General features: G+C 43.6%; 1 protein-coding gene across 4 annotated transcripts in view; it reads left to right on the forward strand.

Moving 5' to 3' along the window:
* The window catches only part of KIN (Kin17 DNA and RNA binding protein), a 51,067-nt gene that overhangs the window by 3,524 nt on the left and 27,083 nt on the right, over nucleotides 1–20,460 (forward strand). For 2 of the 4 annotated variants that reach the window (XR_012642350.1, XM_074975558.1), the window contains exons 3-12: nucleotides 1,875–1,918; nucleotides 2,019–2,141; nucleotides 3,249–3,430; nucleotides 5,016–5,064; nucleotides 5,363–5,420; nucleotides 8,137–8,266; nucleotides 10,756–10,806; nucleotides 12,130–12,198; nucleotides 14,367–14,466; nucleotides 19,838–19,938. Coding sequence is in view for 3 of the 4 variants with exons in the window: in XM_074975558.1 (XP_074831659.1) it covers nucleotides 1,875–1,918; nucleotides 2,019–2,141; nucleotides 3,249–3,430; nucleotides 5,016–5,064; nucleotides 5,363–5,420; nucleotides 8,137–8,266; nucleotides 10,756–10,806; nucleotides 12,130–12,198; nucleotides 14,367–14,466; nucleotides 19,838–19,938 (907 nt within the window). In the remaining variant the exon portion in view is untranslated. Of the gene's footprint in view, nucleotides 1–1,874; nucleotides 1,919–2,018; nucleotides 2,142–3,248; nucleotides 3,431–5,015; nucleotides 5,065–5,362; nucleotides 5,421–8,136; nucleotides 8,267–10,755; nucleotides 10,807–12,129; nucleotides 12,199–14,366; nucleotides 14,467–17,033; nucleotides 17,767–19,837; nucleotides 19,939–20,460 lie in introns of those variants that run through there. The other 2 variants (XM_074975572.1, XM_074975581.1) reach the window with 2 other exon arrangements.

Genomic DNA, 20,460 nt, shown 5'->3' on the forward strand with positions numbered 1-20,460 from the left:
TAATCTTTCAGCAGTAACTTCTGTAGACAGGTGCTTCCAGTGCAGACATAGCCTTGGTGATTGACTGTAAAAGAGCCTAGGAAGTGACAGCAAGTAGATAGTGGAGGGATGCAAACAGAGGGATGACCTGGACAAAGGAATGGGTTAGCAAAATTATCTTAGCAATAGCATTTTAAATGGTTACGAACGGGGGAAGAGTGACTTTGTCATGACCAGTGACAAGGTTGTAGCTGTAATGAGGCGTGAAACAATGAGCTGCTTGAATGTGTGTGTTAGTTCTGGGGCTGGTTAGGAAAAGCCATGTCTACCAGTGTTATGTACAAGGAATCAGCCACATAAGGATATAACTTGGATGTGAGTATCTGAGTGAACTCCATATCCAGAATGACACTCAGATTATGGGCCTGAATGATTGATTGTCAGGGTGGTGACATTGCAATCAACAAAGTTGATAGCAGGGAGGGCTTAGAGTGAGGAAGACTAAGCACAGAGGTGAAAGTGGGTCAGAACAGGATTCTGGTCACATGTGGCTGCCAGTACTGACCCGTTAACAGCTAACATTAAAGTGTTATTGCAGCAGTGCCTTAATGTCTCTGCTCCTTTTGCCTCCCACCCGTTAGTGGCCCTGTTAGGGGTAAACAAAAGGGACAGCTGCCCTGGTGCCAAGCAATTTAAAAGAATCTGGGGTTCCCAGACGCTGATAGTGCAGCACTGGGGCGCCTGGCCGCCAGCTATGTCAGCAGCCCTGAAGGGCTAGCTGGGGGAGTCTGTTTCGTTAGCTCTGCCCCTTCCAGCTGAGGCACAGCCCTTTTTGGGTGACGCTTGCCACACTCCACCACCTCTCCCAAGATCCCGGTGTAGCATTAAGTGCAGGCACTTACTTCCACTCCTGAATAAGATCTCTGTTCTGTCACATTGAGCCAGCAGCTAGGCAGCCCAAGGAACTTTCAGCGAGAGGGTCTGAGATTTTAGTTCACAGAGAAGGAGGCAGGTCTGGAGCAGGAAAGTAGATCTGTGAGTTGTCAGCATAGAGATGGTAGTTGAATTTGAATTACTGATGAGGTTGACCAGAGATAAGATAGAAATGGGGACTAGCGGCAAAGCGCTGGGGAACCCCCACAGGAATTTGGAGGGAAGATGAGGAGAATCCTCTGGAGGATGAACTGAAGGAGCAGTAAGTGAGGTTGGAGAAACCTTGCAAGGACAGTCACAGAAACCAAGGAAGGATAATGTTTCAAAGGGAAGAGCATAGTTGATGGTGTCAGAGGCCTCTAACAAGTCAATCAGGCTAAAGGGTTGGGCCTCAGAGGGGTTAAGCCTGGGGGGCAGGGGGCAGGTTGGTGCTCAAGGGGGTTAAGCCTGGAGGTGGGGCAGGGAAGTTGCAGCTCAGAGTGGTTAATCCTGGTGATGGGAGGGGGGAGGGTTTGCAGCATGGGAGGGTAAAGCCTGGGGATAGGGGGAGGATTTGGGGAGTGAGGCGGGTAAAATCAGGAGATGGGGGTAACAACTGGCACAAATCATAATGTGTGCGCTGTTCTTAAAATAGGAATGACGAAAAGTACAGTCTGATATTATATATTCAGGACTGTCTTGTATTCATGTACACTGCAGCTCTTGAAGGATTGATTTTATAATTGAATTGGAAAAAATGTCTCTTCTCATGATTTTGGTTGCAGACCTCTGATATAGAGAGTGATATGTGTATGATACTGGTTTTAGAGTGTTCCAGTGAAAAAGCAAATGGGTTTTCTGAGTGATAACTCTGAATACTTTTTATTTGTAATTATTTATCTTCTGTCATTTACAAGTAGAAATGCTACATAACTGTACAAGCATTACTTACATAGGGTTTTTTTTTTTTTTAATTCCATCAGGGAATTCCGAAATGATTTCTTAGAACTGCTCAGGAGACGATTTGGTAAATATTTTTGTTATTTTTTTAATGACCCATTATAGTTCAGTATCAAAAAATTACCAGTAATGGGCCTGTATTTAACAGTAATATATTTTTGTTTTAGGAACTAAAAGAGTCCACAATAATATTGTATACAATGAATATATCAGCCATCGAGAGCACATCCACATGAATGCCACGCAGTGGGAAACCCTAACTGACTTCACTAAATGGTTGGGGAGAGAAGGTAATTTTATTTCCTAGAGGAAATGGGTATTGAGACTGCATTGTCCGTAGCTAATCGGTCAAATCTGTTGAGTATTCCAAACTACTAAAAACACATAAAAAAGTATGCAAATATATTTTTGTACCCATATCAGTGCAACATAAGTAGATATGAACATGATACATTTAAAATCTAACATTAACTTCTGACTCTTTTCCTGCTTCATCAGCACTCTGCCCACTAATCCACATCCACTGGAACTATTAACAAAACTCTGATCAGCTTTCAACAGCTGCCATTTAAAATAACAAACTACATACAGGCTTTATTATCTGGCATGCCTCAGAGAATGGACGTTGCTGGATTACCAAATATGCTGGTTATTGGTGCAGGGCAGCAGGTGCCATTTACCAGTGTGTTTTGGTTATCTGACTGCCGGATAACCTGAGTTTTACTGTATTACAGAATATTCCCTCCAAATATACAATTGTTGCTCAAGTTAATGTGGCTTCAGGCCCTAGATAGTCAATATTCATCCATTAGTGAAAGATTTAAGGATTGATACTTACAATAACAGATTTCCTGGTAAATTGCCATCATAGGAAATATGTGGCCTGGTGTGATGGTTTCAGTGACATTCATTGTAATGACCTATGTGCCTCGCTCATGAGTAACATGGCCAATTGCAAACTCATTCTAATAAAATTGCAAGTGTAAGTAAATAGAATCCATTCTAGTAAAATTTATGCTTTAGCACACCATACTGTAGGTGTAGCTATTTTACTTTTGTCCTTGTTAAAATCTGGAAATGAAAATGCTTTTTTCATGACAAAAAGGAAGCTTGTATATTTGTCACTGTTAGCTACACTGACCTATTCCAAAATAAGCTTAAAGCATACGCTTTTCCTTCAGCTAATTTAAAAGCAGCTATTCTAGAATAAGATGTGGAAAAATTGCGTGCTCCAGTAAATCAGCATGATTGAATCAAGCATTGATGCACTACATACAGTCCAATACATGACCTAGCATTTACATATTTCATAAACATAGTTTTTACAATGTAAATATTTTTCTTTAGTTTGATTTTGATTGTGACTGTTGAAATAGGATGGATGTTTGTTTTTTAAGGTTATTGCAAAGTGGATGAGACTCCTAAAGGCTGGTATATGCAGTATATTGATCGGGACCCAGAAACTATCCGTAGACAGCAAGAACAAGAGAAGAAGAAGAAACAGGATCTCGATGATGAAGAAAAAACTGCTAAATTCATTGAAGAGCAAGTTAGGAGAGGCTTGGAGGGGAAAGAACAGGTGAGAAGGTATTATATTTACCAATCTTCAGGCTCAAAAGTGCTCTTAAGTAAATACTTGAGTTACACTTAATAGGACTGCCCTGTGAGAATATTCCAGCCGAATTCCATCTACCATTATTTAGCTAGGACACAAGTGATCAGTCTTCACATTTCAGGTTACAAGCTGATCACCAGCTGGGGTTAGGGAGCAATTTTCCCTAGGTAACTCTCTTGTTGGATTGATGACGTGCAAAGTGGGTTGTTGTGCTTTTTTTTTATTGTTATTTCTGACCCATGATGTATAGACCGTTGCCAGAGACGTGGTACTATAGTAGAGCATTGGTGTTCTCTGATGCAACAGTCCTTCCAGGTATTTCTAACTTGTATTTAATTGTAATAGTCACAAAACTTTGCCTGCAAAATTCAACAGTTTCTATTAAGTGTTATGCATCAGCCTCATTTTCTGACTCAGCTGATGAATTCTTGGGTATCTTGCAGAGTTCTGTCTAATTTTTTTATATCCATTGGTGGAATAAATTTTGTTATGTGCACCAAGACAATGGGATGTGCACCACCAATAGAAACATATGTTGGATGCTGTGGGCACTCTGCTAATCATCTGGGCAGCACCTGAATTTCTCTTGGGCAGCTACCCAAGTGCTCGACTTACTCTGAACACTGGTCCATTACAATTTTATAACTTGTCGAAGGCGTGAATCATATGGTTAAAGTTAAATGTGTTCAAATGCTTTGCAGAATTGGAGCCAGGGTTTCCCAAACTTTATATATTTGCAACCCGTTTTTTTAGTGCATTTTTTTTCAGCCCAAAAATATAAATGCATATAAAGAAAAATGAATAAACATTTACTGTTTATTCACAATAATAATAGTACATGATAATAATATAACTCTTGATATAAAATACTTAAGTGCCTAACTTATTGCTGTTACCTTAATTACGTGGGAAAATATGAAATGTACCAAATTAATAGGACCATGTGTATATATATACACACATATAATTTGTATATTTTATAAGGACCGGTATTTTTTTTCCAAGGACCGGTACTGGTCTGTGGACCACACTTTGAGAAACCCTGCTCTCGGCTGTTGGAAAACTGTGGTTCCAAGTTGTTTTCAAATGGCCTCTATCACTGGTGTCCAACATGCTAGGTGCTAGCCACACGTGGCTGTTTGGCTAGTTGAATGTAGGTAGTTGGGTTGAACAACAGTGACTAGCTCACTGTAGGACTACTACTTCAGAACTGGTTGAATACCACAGATCTATATGGTGAAAACTAGTGAAATTTTCGCAAATGGGCATGCTGTGCCAGCCTGGCTTGATCACTTAAGGAAAGCTGATTTATACCATTCACCTCCTTTTCCTTTATTTAATTGTACCACTAATCTGCTCCTGTGGATAGTCTGTTAAACGTATATCAGTCCAAATCCCTCTAATTGATCAGGCCAAAGTGTCATAGCAGGCTTGGTTGGTAATTTTACAATAGTTTTAAAAATGGATATCAGTAATTATCCCCTGCAGTGATGTCACGTATCAGTTGCTAATACAACCTTTTAAATTTGTTTTATTTTTCTTTTGGCAGGAAATACCTATCTATACTGAATTAAACAGAGAAAATGATGAAGAGAAAGGTAACTGGACTTTTAAGAAGTGTGTTTAGAATTTTAGGAAGGATATTTATGATTTTATTTAAAGCAGGGAAGTGAGCACTGAGGCTAAGAGTTGGTAGGGTGCTTTAAGGTCATGCATGAAAAGGAAGTATTCTTCTGGTATTGTGTAAAGCGGTTTATTTCTAAGGTGTGCCAAAACATTCGAATTATGAATATTTCTACCTTTGTGATGCTTCTAATTTTCAATTCTTCACTGTAACACCCTAAATGTGATTATGTTTGAAGGATACAAATTGCGTAACATCTCTTTATTTTTTAGTTGCATTTAATTTAAACAAAGGAGCAAGTACTTCAGTAGCTGCATCTTCTAAAACAAGGTGAGGAAAAGACACCAAGGCATCCCATTCTGTTTACATCCTATCTTATTATTTATGTTATGGTAGTTCCCACAATGCACTAATTGTTGATCACTGCACAACAAGATAGTTCTTGCCCTAAAGAGCATGCAGTCTGTTGTCTCGTCTTGGTGTGGTGTTCAGGAGGTCAAACTAGATCAGTGTTTCCCAAATTAGTTTGGCTGTGGAACACTTTGGAATATAATGACAGAACACATACATGCTGGGCAGAGGGTATGTGGGGGGTTTAGAGGGTTTCATACCGAAAAATTGCCTCATGTAATGCTCAAAAGTTGATTTTAAAAGTTAGATTATTTAGATGTCTTATTTTACAGAGAACAAAAAATAACAAAAGAAAATCACCTGAATAAACAACTAATGTCCTGATAGGACAGTTAGCAACCCTGTAAGTATAAACATTAAAAATTTAGTACAATCCCAAAACAAAACATCAATTTAACAGCTAAAAGAACGACAGTTAGTGTTTTTTAAATATTGTTCCAAGAAGGACTGTCCTTCTTCCTTAAAGCTTAAACAAGCATTTTTATTTAAAAGAAATGCAATACAAATTAGGTATGAAAAAGTGTTTTCAAATTTTGTTTTTATAAATTTGTTATTGTTACAGAAAACTACTGAAAAATAAAAATAAGTTGCATTAGCAGTTTTTTTAAATGGGAAGAGTGTTTTACATCTTTTGATCACAAATATACTTAATATTAAGAATGATGCTAGAGAATTGGATTCTCATGCCAGATGCAGCATTATATGACTTCTCTGAACATAACTCATGCCGAAACAATCCGATTGAATTTGATCATTTTGTCCGAGTCACATAATAACAACTATACTATTATGAACATATTATAAATATTAATATACCTACAATCTAAATACTATTCACATGCCTTAGTATTTTTGATGCACACAATTTGATATTTAATATTTTAGGAGGAAAAAAATTACTAGCATCAAAATTTTTTCATGGAACACCTGTTTGCATCCTTGGAACACCAGCGTTCCATGGAACACAATTTAGGAAATGCTGGACTAGATTATCTAACAGTCCCATCTGACTTTAAACTCTATGAATCTATGGGCCTGGTATTTGGACTTGTATGTGACGACCCACAGAAATCAATGAGGTTGCATCCATCCATCCTTTCGGAGCAAGTTGCAGGATCAGCTACTAAGAAGACAAGCATTGTAAGAAAAGTTGGATGAAGGCTATACAAGATTTGTTCCTGTTTATTTTGAACCTGCAGTTATATACTATCAAAATATTTAGATGAACATCAGATATCCTAGCCACATTTCTACTAATCCACTACTAGTTGGCTAATTTTAGCTTGAGAACTCCTATTTGACTTTTGTGGTCAATTGTCAGCAATGCATTTTCCTGTTCAGTAGGGGTGAATCCAAATCTCTTTAAACTTTGAGTATCATATAACCACAAGAAGAGCAAGACAAAGGGATTAATAATACAAGCAATGATGGTAAGCTGTTAAAGCACACTGTGAAGACATTTGGTTAGCAATAAGCCAGCCTTTCTCACAGGACAATATTGCAACTAATCACAATACAGGTAAAGTGAAAGCCACCTCCTTATCACCAGGAGAGGTTTTAGATAAGACATCTGATGTCAGATGTGCGACACAGAAAATTATACAACATAGTGGATAACAGAGCGATTGTATGCTTTTAGGCGTATTACAAATCACACCTAAAGAGGTACTTTCCCAGGTGGTGTTCAAGGTCACTACATGATTTAAAATACAAACTTCTGTAAATATAACTACAAACAAGAAGGGCTGCTCTGAGTGTTCTCTGTCTGGTTCCTGAGATAAGTCTGATGAGACCTCTGTGGAACCAGTAAGCCAAGTGACTTAAATTTCTCAAGCAGTCCGAGATGCTCATAGACACAAACCTTCCAGAGCATTAGTACAGAAGTAAACAGACTTGTAAAGAGCGTATCTTGACCATGATAACCTGCACTGTTTTATTTTTAATTATCGTTTGCACCTCTATAGCACTTTACATCGACAAAGCATTCTTTGAATGTGAGACAATAAACATTGAAACCAAAGCAAATAAACTGGCTTACTGACTTCCTGCAAACTAGAGTCCTCTTAAAATCAGACAAAGAAAATGAAAAATTGCAGGTTCAAGGTAAACAGGAACAAATCCATATTCAGATATAGGATTTTGACCACTCTGCTCACTCTGTAAATGGAGCAGTTTCCTACTGAAAAATAAGTACATATGGCCCAATGCAATCTGAAAGGTTATGTTAATGTACAAGCTTTTGTCCACCTATTGTATCTCTGCCCACAGATACATTTCCCTATAATGCTGAAAGAAACATTTTTGTATTAAAATGGTTGAAGCATCCATTTACATCTTGGACCGATGGGTTGGTTTGACCATCAAATTGTTTCTGCTTCTTGAAGTGCCTCCCATCCTAACAGAAAAGTAGGTGCAAGTCCTGCCCTAGAGTTTATAATCCAGTGCTTTGATTCAGCAGACTTACCTGCTTCTGTGTCCATACAAGCTTATTCAAATCTGGTGCAGAATCCATCTAGATTATGTGGTGAGATTGAAGGCTAAAAAATCAGCTGTACCAGGGGTGCCTTTGGAAAGGTGTCAGTTTAAGACTGAGAATGAAAACAATATTTCATTATTATTCTAAACTCTCTTGCAGCAGTGTGCTTGGACCAAGTGCGCTGAAGATGGTGGGAGGAACAGGATCAGTTAAACGGAAAGAATCTGCCCACAGCTCAGCTCAGTCAAAAGAGAAGAAGAAGAAATCTGCACTGGATGAGATCATGGAGGTACAGTGAGAATTTTACCCAGAGATCCCATACCTTTGTAATTCAAGACTAAATCACTTACTGCCCTCTAGTCAGGGCTACCTTTGAAAAGGACTTGAAGCCCAGGTTGGGTGGAATTCAGCAGCTCACCACTTATGTGAGCATCATGGCTTACCACACCTAATACCAATGCCTTCTGTTCTATACATGCCTTGTTTAATTCTTGTTACAGGTCAAGGGGTCTGGATTTTTCAAGTTCCCTAGCTTATTACATCTTTTACAAGAACATAATTTTTATTCTAGTCAAAAGGTTATAAATAATGTAAAGAGAATTGCCTTTCATCTTGACAATTTGGTCTCATAATTGCCTTTCTAAAAGGAAATCATACCTGACCAAACTAATAGAATTCTCTATTAGAGGATGTAAACCACCTTGTATAAGGGTAATCTAGTGATCTGGTGTACTTACACTTTCAGAAAGCCTTTGACAAGGTCATTCCCCAAAGCCTCTTAGGAAAAATCAGATGTCATGAGATCAGAGGAAAGGTCCTCCCATGGATCAGTAACTGTGAATGAAAAGATAAGAAATGGTAGAAATAAATGGTTGATTTTCAGCATGGAAGCGGGTAAATAGTGATGTCCCCCAAAAGTCTATACTGGGACAAATACTATGCCGTATATTGAATTATTTTAAAAAAGAGTAAACAATAAAGTGGAAAAAATTTCAGATGATTAAAACTACTCAAGATAGGTAAGTCCAAAGCAGACTGCAAAGAGTTTCAAAGGGACCTCACAAAACTGAGTGACTTGTCAACAAAATGGCAGATGAAACTTAATGTTGATAAATGCACACTAAATGCACATATTGGAAAACATATAATCCTCACTGTATGTATAAAATAAAATGATTGGGTCTAAATTAGTTTTACCAATCAAGAAAGAGATCCTGGAGTCATTGTGGAGAGTTCTCAGACAACATCCATTCAATCTGTGGTGCAATCAAAACGGAAAAAAAAAGTAAGGGGGAAAAAAAGGTAGCAATGTTAGTAACCAGTATGTAAGAAATAATATGTTAGAAAATATCATAATGCTGCTATACAAATCCTAGATGTAGCCCCACATTTTGAGTACTGCTTGCAGATCTGGTGGCCCCGTCATGAAAAAAGATGTTAGAACCAGAAAAGAGACAGAGAAGGGTAACAAAAATGGTCAGCGGTATGGAGCAAATTCCATATGAGAAGATTAAAAAGACTGGGATATTTCAGGTTGGAAGGGAGACCACTCAGAGGAAGAGATATGATAGACGTCTATAAAATCTTGACTGGGTTGGAGGAAGTGAAGAAGGAAATACTACTTGCTCCTTCATGTAACACGAGAACTGGGAGTCACCCACTCAAATTAAGAGGCACCAGGTTTATAACAAACAAAAGGAAGTATTTCTGCACACAACTTTCATAGTCTGCCTGTGAAACTCATTGCAAGAGGATGTTGTGAAGGCAAAAACCAGAATCAGTTTAAAAAAAGTAGATGATACATTCTTGGGAGGATAGATCCATCAAAGAGTGTTAGCCAGGATGGTCAGGGATGCAACCCTATGACTTGAGTGTCTGTAGCTTCTGTTTGCCAGAGGCTGGGCGTGATGACAAGGGGTGGATCACTTAGTGATCACGTCTTCTGTTCATTCCCTCTGGGACACCCAGTGCTGGCCACTTTCAGAAGACAGGATAATGGGTTACATACACCTTTGGTCTGACCCAGTATGGCCATTCTTATGTGTATTTCTGGCCTTCTTCACATTTGTTTGGGCTGTGTTTACGCTTGCATTCCTCTTTTGGAAGAGGTATGCAAATGAGGTACAAATTTCCCTTTTTTTATGGAAAGAAGGATTCTTTCAAAGGTGGGGTTTACTGTCGAAAGAACAGTGTCTACACTGGTTTTCTTCTTTTGAAAGAAGCTATATCAAAATAATATGCAAATGAGGTGGCAGATATGCAAATTTGTGCCTCATTTGCATTTTCAATGGCATACTACTGGACGCCCCCAGTTGCTCTACAAAGATGTTTGCAAGAGGGACCTCAGGGAGGTAGACATCTAGCTGGACAGCTGGAAGGAGCTGGCAGACGATCGCAGCAAGAACTACACAAGGGCCTTCAGAAGGGCAAGATGAGGATCAGACAGCTAGCAGAGGAGAAGTGAGCCCGCAGAAAGCACAGTGAGGACCTGCCAGACACCCATTACACATGCAACAGATGCAGCAAGGACTGTCACTCTCGTGTGGGCCTTCATAGTCGCAGTCAACTCTGCAAATGATGATCCCAAATGGAACTACGAAGGGCGCAATCCATAGTCTACGTAGACTGAAGGATGCTACTACTACCTCTTTTGAGAGAGAGAGACAGGTGTAGACACAGCTTTGATGTAGCAAACAACCATGCTGTTCATGTTTTGGGGTTGGGCACATTGCATTGATATGAAAGGACCAAAACATTGACTTTCTTTTTCTTTTGTAGTTTGAAGAAGAAAAGAAAAAAACGGCCCGAACAGACTACTGGTTGCAGCCTGTAAGTATCTGAATAATCATATAGTTACCAAGCTGAATTCTGCCTTTTGGGGAGCAAGCACATGGCTCTTGCTGGTTTGCAACTTATACAGATCCAAGAGCAGAATATGAACAAAGCACATCTTTGTTTTCCAAACAGACATATGTGAATTTGGATGCTACCTCAGCTATTTAAGCTCTTTTGTATAGTGATGGTTTACTTTGTAGGGAAAGGCAGGCACTGCAAGAGTTGACTGACATGCACTTTTAAGAGGATGTGTTTTCCCCTGGTAGTGGTCAGACCATAATGAGGTTTAGGAGTAAGCTATAGCCTTTGAACTAATACAACTATGTTTTGCAGCTCAGGGAGTTGAGGATTATGCTGTTAGAGCCAAAAGTCGTGTTTTAGCGCATGTCCTGTGGCTCAGGTAGGGGTATGTCTACACAACAAAGTTATTCTGCAATAACAGCCATTATTTCAAACTAACTTCGCTAGCATCTACACAACACAACCACTATTTTGAAATAAGTTCAAAATTGTGGTTGGCTTGTTTCAAAATTGTATGAGGAATAGTGCCTATTTCAAATAGTTATTTTGATATAGGGTCTGTGTAGACAGGGAATAGAGCCTATTTCAAAATAAGCCATAGTGTATCCAGTGGCTGTGTTTTGAAATAGGCTCGGTTGTGTGTAGACACTATTTCACAATAGCCGAGGGCTATTTCGAAATGCATTTTGTGCAGCAGCATTATTTCAAAATAAGCTATATCAGAATAACTCTTTCGAAAGAAGAAAACAGTGTAGACACGGCTCTTTCGAAAGTAAATCCCATCTTCGAAAGAGCCCTTCTTCCCTTTTTTCGAAGATACGGTTTACTGTCAAAAGAGCCACCTCTACACTGCTTTTCTTTTGAAAGAATATGCAAATAAGGCACCAGATAAGTAAATCTGCACCTCATTTGCATTTTTGATTTCCCTCATTTGCCTGTCTGTTTCGAAAAAGGAATGCAAATGTAGACAGCTTTCCAGAATAACTTATTTTGAAATAAGACTGCTGTTTAGACATACCCTAGGTCTGTCATTTAATGCACTTAACTCAAATTTAAGTACATTTCTAGTCAATAAAGGAGGAGATTCATCATGTCAGAAACCCTACTACAAGGCAAGTTCTGTAACGTCTTGTCTTAGAAGTGGCATCTACTGCTGACAGTACATAGCACAGCATCAGTGAGTGCTTGTGGGAATAACTGAAGCCAAAAGCTACTTCAGAGGTAAACACAGTTGAGAGTAAGTCATTTTTATTTGTATATTTAGTTTTTTTTCTTTCCTTTTTTTGACTTCTGCAGGAAATTGTTGTAAAAATTGTAACGAAAAAGCTTGGTGAGAAATATCATAAGAAGAAGGCAGTTGTTAAGGTAAGTTTGCAGCATTTTCTCTGATCAAAGTTGGTGAATAAAAATGATGGGAAAGAGTTCTGTTTCCACAGTAACTAGAAAACACCTGTTTGGTTGCTAGCATGGTGATGGTGGTGGTTGAACCTTAACTATTGGAATAAGGGCTTCTCTCTTCCTTTCTCGGGGTTTACATTACCAGATTCTCAATTCCTTCAAAGTAGTGAGGGACTTAGGATTTATTGCCACTTAAAACATTGGCATCCAGTCACTGCATTGTTCAACATAATTATTTTTCCCTCTAAGTTTTTTTCTTGTTACTATTTTCTTCAGACGCTGATTTCGTCAATGAGCTGTTAGACCATAGAGTCATTTTAAAGCTGTGTTGCTAGGATGTGACAAAGCACTGTGCATGGTACTTCAGTCCTTGAGACTGAGTCCTGTGTTGATGTGTAAAAATCCCAGATTTTCTTTGGAGAAAGGGCCAGATACACTCATGAGTTGTTCAGTTTGATCAGCCTGACCTAGTGGTCTGAAGCATCTGATCGTCTTCTGACATAACTAGCGCTGGCCACTGTCAGAGACAGAATACTGCAGTAGACAAATAATTTATGGAATCTAGCATAAGAAAACAAATGGCCTACATTTTCAGAAAAAAAATGGTCATTTTGGATGTCCAACCTGAGATATTTCAGACACGTCTGATTTTTTGAGAAGTTGATTGAGCAGCACTTTCTAAAAACCTTGTTCTTTTCAGACTACTCAAGTTGGGCACCTGAAAACACTTGCCACTTAAGTTGGGCACCTGAAAACACTTGCCACTTTGAAAAATTTAGACCTGTATTCCTGATTCTCTTTGCTATTTGACTTGGCTATTTTTAAAAATAGTTTAAATTATTGTTTTGCAATCATACCAATGTACATTATCTCCTCATCTAATGTTGTAGTAATGTTCCTGAAAAATGCTATTTTGAGCAAAACGGTGTTAAGCAAATCCAACTTCACCTCCCCGGCACCCCTCCCTACCCACCACCAGGCTTACCCCTCCCCAACTGTCCCCTCAACCCCAGGACTTATGTTTCAAAAGGTGCTCCAGGTGCTCCTGCTGCTTCCCTGGCTGCAGGACGTGCATTCCGCTGGGGGAAAAAGATGCCACCCGACTTACAGGAAATTTAAGTTGTGCGAAGGTGTGTGGGAACACAACCTTGCGTAACTTGAAGGACTACTGTACTGCATATACAGTATAAGTTTTAAACAGTTTAATACCATACACAGCAATGATGATTGTGAAGCTTGGTTGAGGGTTTGAATTCAGAGGGTGGAGTATTTCCCAGGGCATGTCTTGTACTTAAATGATGAACTAGCTTTTTGCTGAGTCCTCAAGGGTTAACACATTGTTAATGTAGGCTCACTCTCCCTACAAGGCAGCATGGGCTGAGGGAGGAAACGCAGTAGAGGCATGGCAGTGGGAGCAAACGCTCCCCTGCAGTAATAGAGCGTGATAACAAGCCCCCTGGAGTGCATTGGTGCATACACAGCTGCATAGTGACTGCACTGTGTCAAGGGATGTGTGTAGGTGTGTGAGATAGCGACACACTGTGGGTGTAAAACAGACAGAGGCACGCATCACATGGGTGTGTATTTGAGAGGGAAAGAGACAGAGACATGGATTCCTCCTTTAAGTACACTGGCTCCTGTTTATAAGCCACCTAACAACAAAAGCACGTTCACTGGGACAACATTAAGTGAAGACTGAATGTATTTCCATAGTTAACGTTACACAGCCATTTGTTAGTAATCGTAGAATTATAGGGCTGGAAGGGCCCTCCAGAGGTCATCTAGTCCAGCCCTCTGCTTGAAGCAGGATCAACCCCAACTAAGTCATCCCAGCCAGGACCTCGTCAAGCTGGGACTTAAAAACCTCAAGGGATGGAAAATCCACCACTTCTCTAGGCAACGCATTCCAATGCTTCACCACGTTCCTGGTGAAGTGGTTTTTCCTAATATCCAACCTATTCCTCTCCCTCTGTAACTTCAGACCATTATTCCTGGTTCCACTCTCTGACACTACTGAGAACAGCTCCTCACCCTGCTCTTTAAATCCTCTGATTTGTATTCTTTAATAAGAGTATACTCAGGTTATTCAGGTCTTTGCCTTTTAAAAATAAATATATTTTAATTTTCTCTGGCAGGAGGTAATTGACAAGTACACTGCAGTGGTAAAGGTGATTGATTCTGGAGACAAGCTGAAACTTGACCAAACACATCTGGAGACAGTAATACCAGCACCAGGTGAATTTATTTGCAGAACATCAAAGCTCCATCTGATGACTGCTGTCACCTGAGGGATATGGTGGCAAGTGTCATTTTACTATTTTGTTTCTGGCCAGCATTTCTGGTCCACATTGGATTGAAATATTCCTGTAATGTAGCAAGGATCGTTTGGTTGCTATGGCCCAAATATTGCAGTTTTGGTGATTTCACCATCTTTCCAAGAGGAGTTATGGTCCTTCTGAGAAGGGTGATAAACACTTTTTGAATGTAATCATTTAGTTGGACTAGGTGAATGTATCTCTTCTGGTGCTCAGAGATATTGGTGGGAGGCTTCCAAAGAACTTCAGATTCCCCCAGTCATTGTTAGCATGAGTTTTCCTATTTAGAATATATTGTGTATGAACCCCCTTCCTCTCCCACAGGCACCACGCAGTTGGGGTCTTTCCCACACTCTGCCACATCATGTGGGTAGCCCCCTCCCACCAAATAAAAGGATGTGCCTGACATTCGATGCTGACTATGCCTCCGGGCAGCAACATGACAGATTGAACACTTTACAGATCCGAGGGCGGGAAAGATATTTGGGGGCTTGCAGCTGCCATGTCAAAGTCTCCCCCGGCGGCTAAGACATGCGGGGGCTTGCTGCAACCATGGGAACACCTCCCCAGGCATCTAATAGGGGCTGCATAGACAGGGAATAGAGCCTATTTCAAAATAATCCACAGTGCGTCCAAGGACTCTGTTTCAAAATAGGCTGTATTGTGTGTGGACGCTCTATTTTGAAATAAGATTTGCTTGCTCCAGGGCTTCCCTGGAGTGTAGATGCATTATTCTGGAATAGCTTATTGTGGAATAATAACTCTGGAATAAGCTACTCTGGAATAATTTTGCTGTGTAGACATACTCCTTGTCTACGTCTACATGAGAGGCTTTTTCTGGCAAAACCAGGCTTTTGTCTGAAAAAAAATGCAGAGCGTCCACATGCAAAATGCACTTTGTCGATAGTTTGTTGACAAAACACGGCACGTTGACCAGCAGCGTTATACCTCTCCTCGTTCAGCTGTAACTCCTCTCTTGTCAGAACACTGTCGAGAAAACAGCCATGTAGATGCTCCAGGGCCCCTTTTGTTGATAGAGTAGTCCTCCATGGTGCAGCCAGCTGGAGTCAGGAGGTGCCCTCCCCACCACAAACACAGCTCTATGATCTGTCCCTCCAGCTGCTTTTAAAGGCGCAGGGAAGCTGGAGGCGTGTCTCCAGACTGGCAGCATGCTGCCAGTGCCACACCTCAGCAGCCACTCCCTACTAACCCAAACATGTTCCAGGCTGTCCAAGACCCCCCTGGCCACTCACAGGCCGCTGGAGAGGGGTCTTGGGACCCACCCCAGGGCACAAGGAAGTGGGCCCCCTCTTGGTCTGTCTCTGGGCTCCAGGATCTGCTATCTCTCTGGGGTGTACAGGAGGTCCTGCTGGACTCCACTGCAAAGTGTTACAGTGCCCTGGGCTATGCCCACCTTACTGGAGTCCTGGCGGAACATGGCCATGCTGCCAGCACCTTGCAGCAGGTACGGGCTAAAGTGAAAGAACTCTGCCAGGGCTACGTGCGTGCCCGGGACACACGGTGGACGTTGGGGGAAGGGACGGCCACCTACCCCTATTAGAAGAACTGGACCAACTCCCCAGGGGCAACGATGGTGCACCCAGCTGGGAGATGGTGAACACCTGGGAGGAGGCTCCGTGTTGGTGATGGTGACCCAGGAACCAGCCAGAGGTGTCCCGGGACCCATATTCGGACCCTGAGTCCAGCCTGGGCTCCCTAACTGTCACGGTGGACTCAGGCCCCTCCAGTACCACAACATCAGCACAGGTGTCTCTGGACCTGTTTGCAGGACAGTCTGGTGAGTACCCCATGGGTTGCACAGCCCCATGCTGGGGGTGGGCAGGCAGAGCGTGCCATGGGCCTCGCCAAGATGACCCAGGCAGGAACGCACTCCATGGGCTCAGCACGTGTGCTAATGAACACAGCAGTGCATCCCATCTGGACCCAGCAGGCAGCCCCCAGGCACGGGTGCTGGCCTGCTGCGAGCCCCACGGGTGGGGGTGGCCTCATGAGCCTGCCCTGTCGCAACTGGGAGTGGACCAGCCACACAGGCACTGGGCTGACCCCACAAACACCACCAAGATGATGCGTCTGTCCGTTTGCGGGCATGCCTGCAGGCAACAAGCAGCACCTGCCCCCAGGGACAGCACTGCTGGCTGCATACGTGTGCGGGGGTCCCAGGGAGAGCCAGGCTGAGCCTGGCTCAGCCACCAGCCATGTGGGGCCCCCTGTGGCCCTCCCCCTTACCCACCGGCCCACTAGCCTGTCAGGCCAGCGGGGAGGGGCTGCAGTCAGGCTGGTCCCTATGGCAGTACAGAGTCCCCATGTGGCAGGGCCCACCTTGCAGGTGGCACAGTCACACGCACCTGGGACAGCCACATCTTACAGCCCCGGGGGGGGGCATGGGGCAACTGTTGTTCTTAGGGGGCAGAGCATTGGGTGTTGTGCTGTGGGAAGGGCTCACCGTCGCCCCCTCTCTGCTTACAGCTGCACCATCTGAGGGCCAGGCAAGCCCCCCTGCGCAGCCAGGCAGCCCCAGGGAGGAGCCGAAGCCAGCGGAACTGGGAATGGTACCCCTGAGAGACGGCACCCTACCACCCCACGTGTGCCTGTGGTTATTGCCACCTAGACGACAACAGCCTTAAGTCCTATCTAGTTGCCCTTTGGCGACAAAATGACATGACGGAGCAGTGGCTGCAGCAAGAAGAGGAGTAGCAGTGAGAGTGGGTGGGCCTTTGACCAGCTGTTGGCCCAGGTGGACCACCTGGAGGCATGGATGGCCTGGGCCACCACGCCCAAGGCTCCTGCCACTGTGCCTGTGGCCCCTGCCCCTGTACCCTATGTCTCAAGTGTTTCTGCAGGCCCTGCAATGGACATGGCCGGCGCTCCTGCCCCAGCCCAACTCTGCAGAACCCCTCCCACTACTATATGTCCCAATGATCCCAGCCCCAATCGGGATCCAGAACCTGCGGTGGGAGGGAATCCCACAGCCAAAGTTGCTTGAAGCTCTCTACCCCCTTCTCTAGAGTAATGCCACCCCTCCCAGTTGAAATGCCCCCCACCCTCTGTCCCAAGCGCCCCCACCCTGTAGATCGTGGTGCAAGTTGCAACATTGTAAATAGTTCTTTCTCAAATGTTTATTTTTCACATGGTTCTATTTTGTTGAGTAAAAGATTTGTTTTAAGTACCACCCCTGCGTCCCTCCTGTATGGGTTGGGGATGGGGGGGCGAAGGTGGGAGTGAGTAGGGCTGCAGTTCAAGGGCACCCCCCGGGGTGTCCTGGGGAGAGTCATTGGGGACTGCGGGAGAAGCTATCAAGCAGGGCCTCCGTTCACTTGTTGGCGGGGAGCCGTGCCCAGCTGTTCATAGGGGCCTCCACCATCTGCTGCACACCCCTGGAGAAAGTCCTGCGCCTTCCGCTCCACCACGTTGTGAAGGGTGCAACAGGTGTCCACGACATAGGTGACATTCCACTCCCCCATGTCCAGCTACATCAGGAGGCAGTGGAACCTTGCCTTCAGTTGCCCAAAGTCACACTCAACTTGGTTCCATGGCTGGGTGAGGCGGACATTGAATTGTTCCTGGGTGGGGTCCAGGTGGCCGGCGTACAGCCTCATCAGCCATGGCACAATTGGGTAGGCTTCATCCCTCACCGTGCACAAAAGCACCTGCATGTCTCTGATGGCCAGCTGCTGGTGGGGGACACAGGTGCCTGCCTTCATCCTCCAGAACAGGCTGGAGTTCTGGAACACCCCAATATGATGGGTCCAGCCCGACCACCTGACATACACATCCGGGAATTGTCCACAGTGGTCCACCAGGCTCCGCATGACCGACGAATGATAGCCCTTCATATTAAGGTAGCACGCAGTGCTGTGTTTCGGGGCCCAGATAGGGATGTGGGACCCATCCAGCGCCCCGAAACAGTTGGGGAAGACATGGGTGTCAAAGCTGGCCATTGGGGGTCTCCATGTCGATGATGCAGACAAGCCTCCAGAGTAGGATCATGTTGATGGCCTGCACCAGCTGTGAAGGGAGGAGACTGGACCCACCTGTGAGAGACTGGGGGTGATAGCACTCCTGGGCCCTGGTGAGCTCCACAGCTCCCTCTCACTCTCACCTTTCTTCCCCTTCCCCCTCCATCCACTCAACCCTGTCCCTCTTTCCCTTCTCCCCTCCCCTCCTCCCCCCCGTGCCAGAGTGTGCTTTACCTACGTGAGTACGTCCCCTACAGTGGACTGTCAATGCCAAATTGGTGGCCCATGGAGCAGTAGCTGTTGGGGGGTGGCCAGCTTCCACAAGGCGATGGCAGCCTGCTTCTCGGGGGGGAGGATGGCAGGCCACATGTGGGTGCCCTGTCATCGGAGGGCAGGGGCGAGCCAGTAGCACAGCTCAAGAAAGGGCTTCTTGTCTACCTGGAAATTCTGTGCCCACTGGGGGGTCTTCCCGTTGCCCCATGACCAGCTGGTCTCACCAATCAGAGCTGACCCACCTGAGCACTTGAGGGGGCAAGGGTGGGCAGGGCACTGGGGCACCATGGGCATGCTTCGTGTGCAGCCTATCGGGATCATCCCCCCCAGATGTGGTGGAACACACCCATCAGGATCAGGGGCAGGGCCACCAGCAGCTGCTCTGGCATAGTAGCAATCTGGCAAGAATTGCTTCTCACTCAAACAGCTAGGGAGCCTTGTGACAGTTTTGCTGTCCCTCGACAAGGTAGGCAAGCCTCAGCATGGGCAGACAGCATGGGTCAGGGGGGCCCCTTTAAGGGCACGTAGGGGCAGCATTTCCAGAAGGGCTTGCCTTCCATGCGGGCCTCTGTTCCAGAGCTTCAGGGCCAGTTCTGTCGACAGAGTGTCAGGAGCATGTGGCCACTTGCTGTTGACAGAGCGGATCAAAAGATCGATCTGCTTTTATGTGTGGATGCAATCTGTCAACAGAAGTTTTGCCAGCTAATTTCCATCAGTGACTTCTACCGACAGAGGTCTCTCGTGTAGATATAGCCCTAGTGAATTTTGAGAAGCTTGTCCTGCTCGTTAGCCTAGTGAGATAAGCAGCCATCAGCAGCTTCCTAAAAGCAAAAGAACTTTGATCTATATTACCCAGATATTTTAGGATCAAGCACTCGCTGTAGGAAAAACTGAGCAGTGCCTGCAAGGGAATACTCTCTTCTACAGTTCTTGGGGAATCAGAATTCCCAAAATGGTTCTGTCCTATGTTTTCAGTAAAGAAAAAATTGATCAAAAGACGAAGAGTTCCGTAGGTAAATCCCTTCCTGTCAACTGTTCCAGGAAAGAAAGTTCTCGTTTTAAATGGAGGTTATAGAGGAAATGAAGGCATCTTGGAGTCTATAAATGAGAAAACCTTCTCAGCAACCATCGTCATTGAATCTGTAAGTACATTTTAAATATAGTTAATAATCATTCATTCATAGCATTTTCATCAGTAGATCTCAAAACCCTTTACGGAGGGTGACCATCCTGATTGCCCATTTCCAGCTGAGGAATCTGGGACACAAATTGGTGCTCAAGGTCATCCAGCTGGCCAATAGGAATAGAAATCAAGTCCTTTTACATTTCAGTCCCCTGAGCCCCGTTACTTTACAAGGTAATGGGATATTGAATTTGCAGATGGAACTTTCAAGATAGCTATGTAAAATGATTTAGCAGGCTTAATTTAAATGTGCTCTGTTAATGATAAAATACTTTTTCAGCTGGGAAGGCAGTACACTTAAAATATATGTATGAAATAAGTGAATTCTCTTATTGTATTTAACAGGCTGGGTGTTTAATTTGCTGCTTAATAGATGTTGAATCCTTATTGTTCATATTGCTTCTAATTGAGCCTGTGTGTGTATTTTTGCTACAAATAACATTTCTCAATGGAAAATATACTCTGAGATGGGCCTTACTGA

Source organism: Carettochelys insculpta, chromosome 1 (genome assembly GCF_033958435.1).
Source record: "Carettochelys insculpta isolate YL-2023 chromosome 1, ASM3395843v1, whole genome shotgun sequence".
Taxonomy (NCBI): domain Eukaryota; kingdom Metazoa; phylum Chordata; order Testudines; family Carettochelyidae; genus Carettochelys; species Carettochelys insculpta.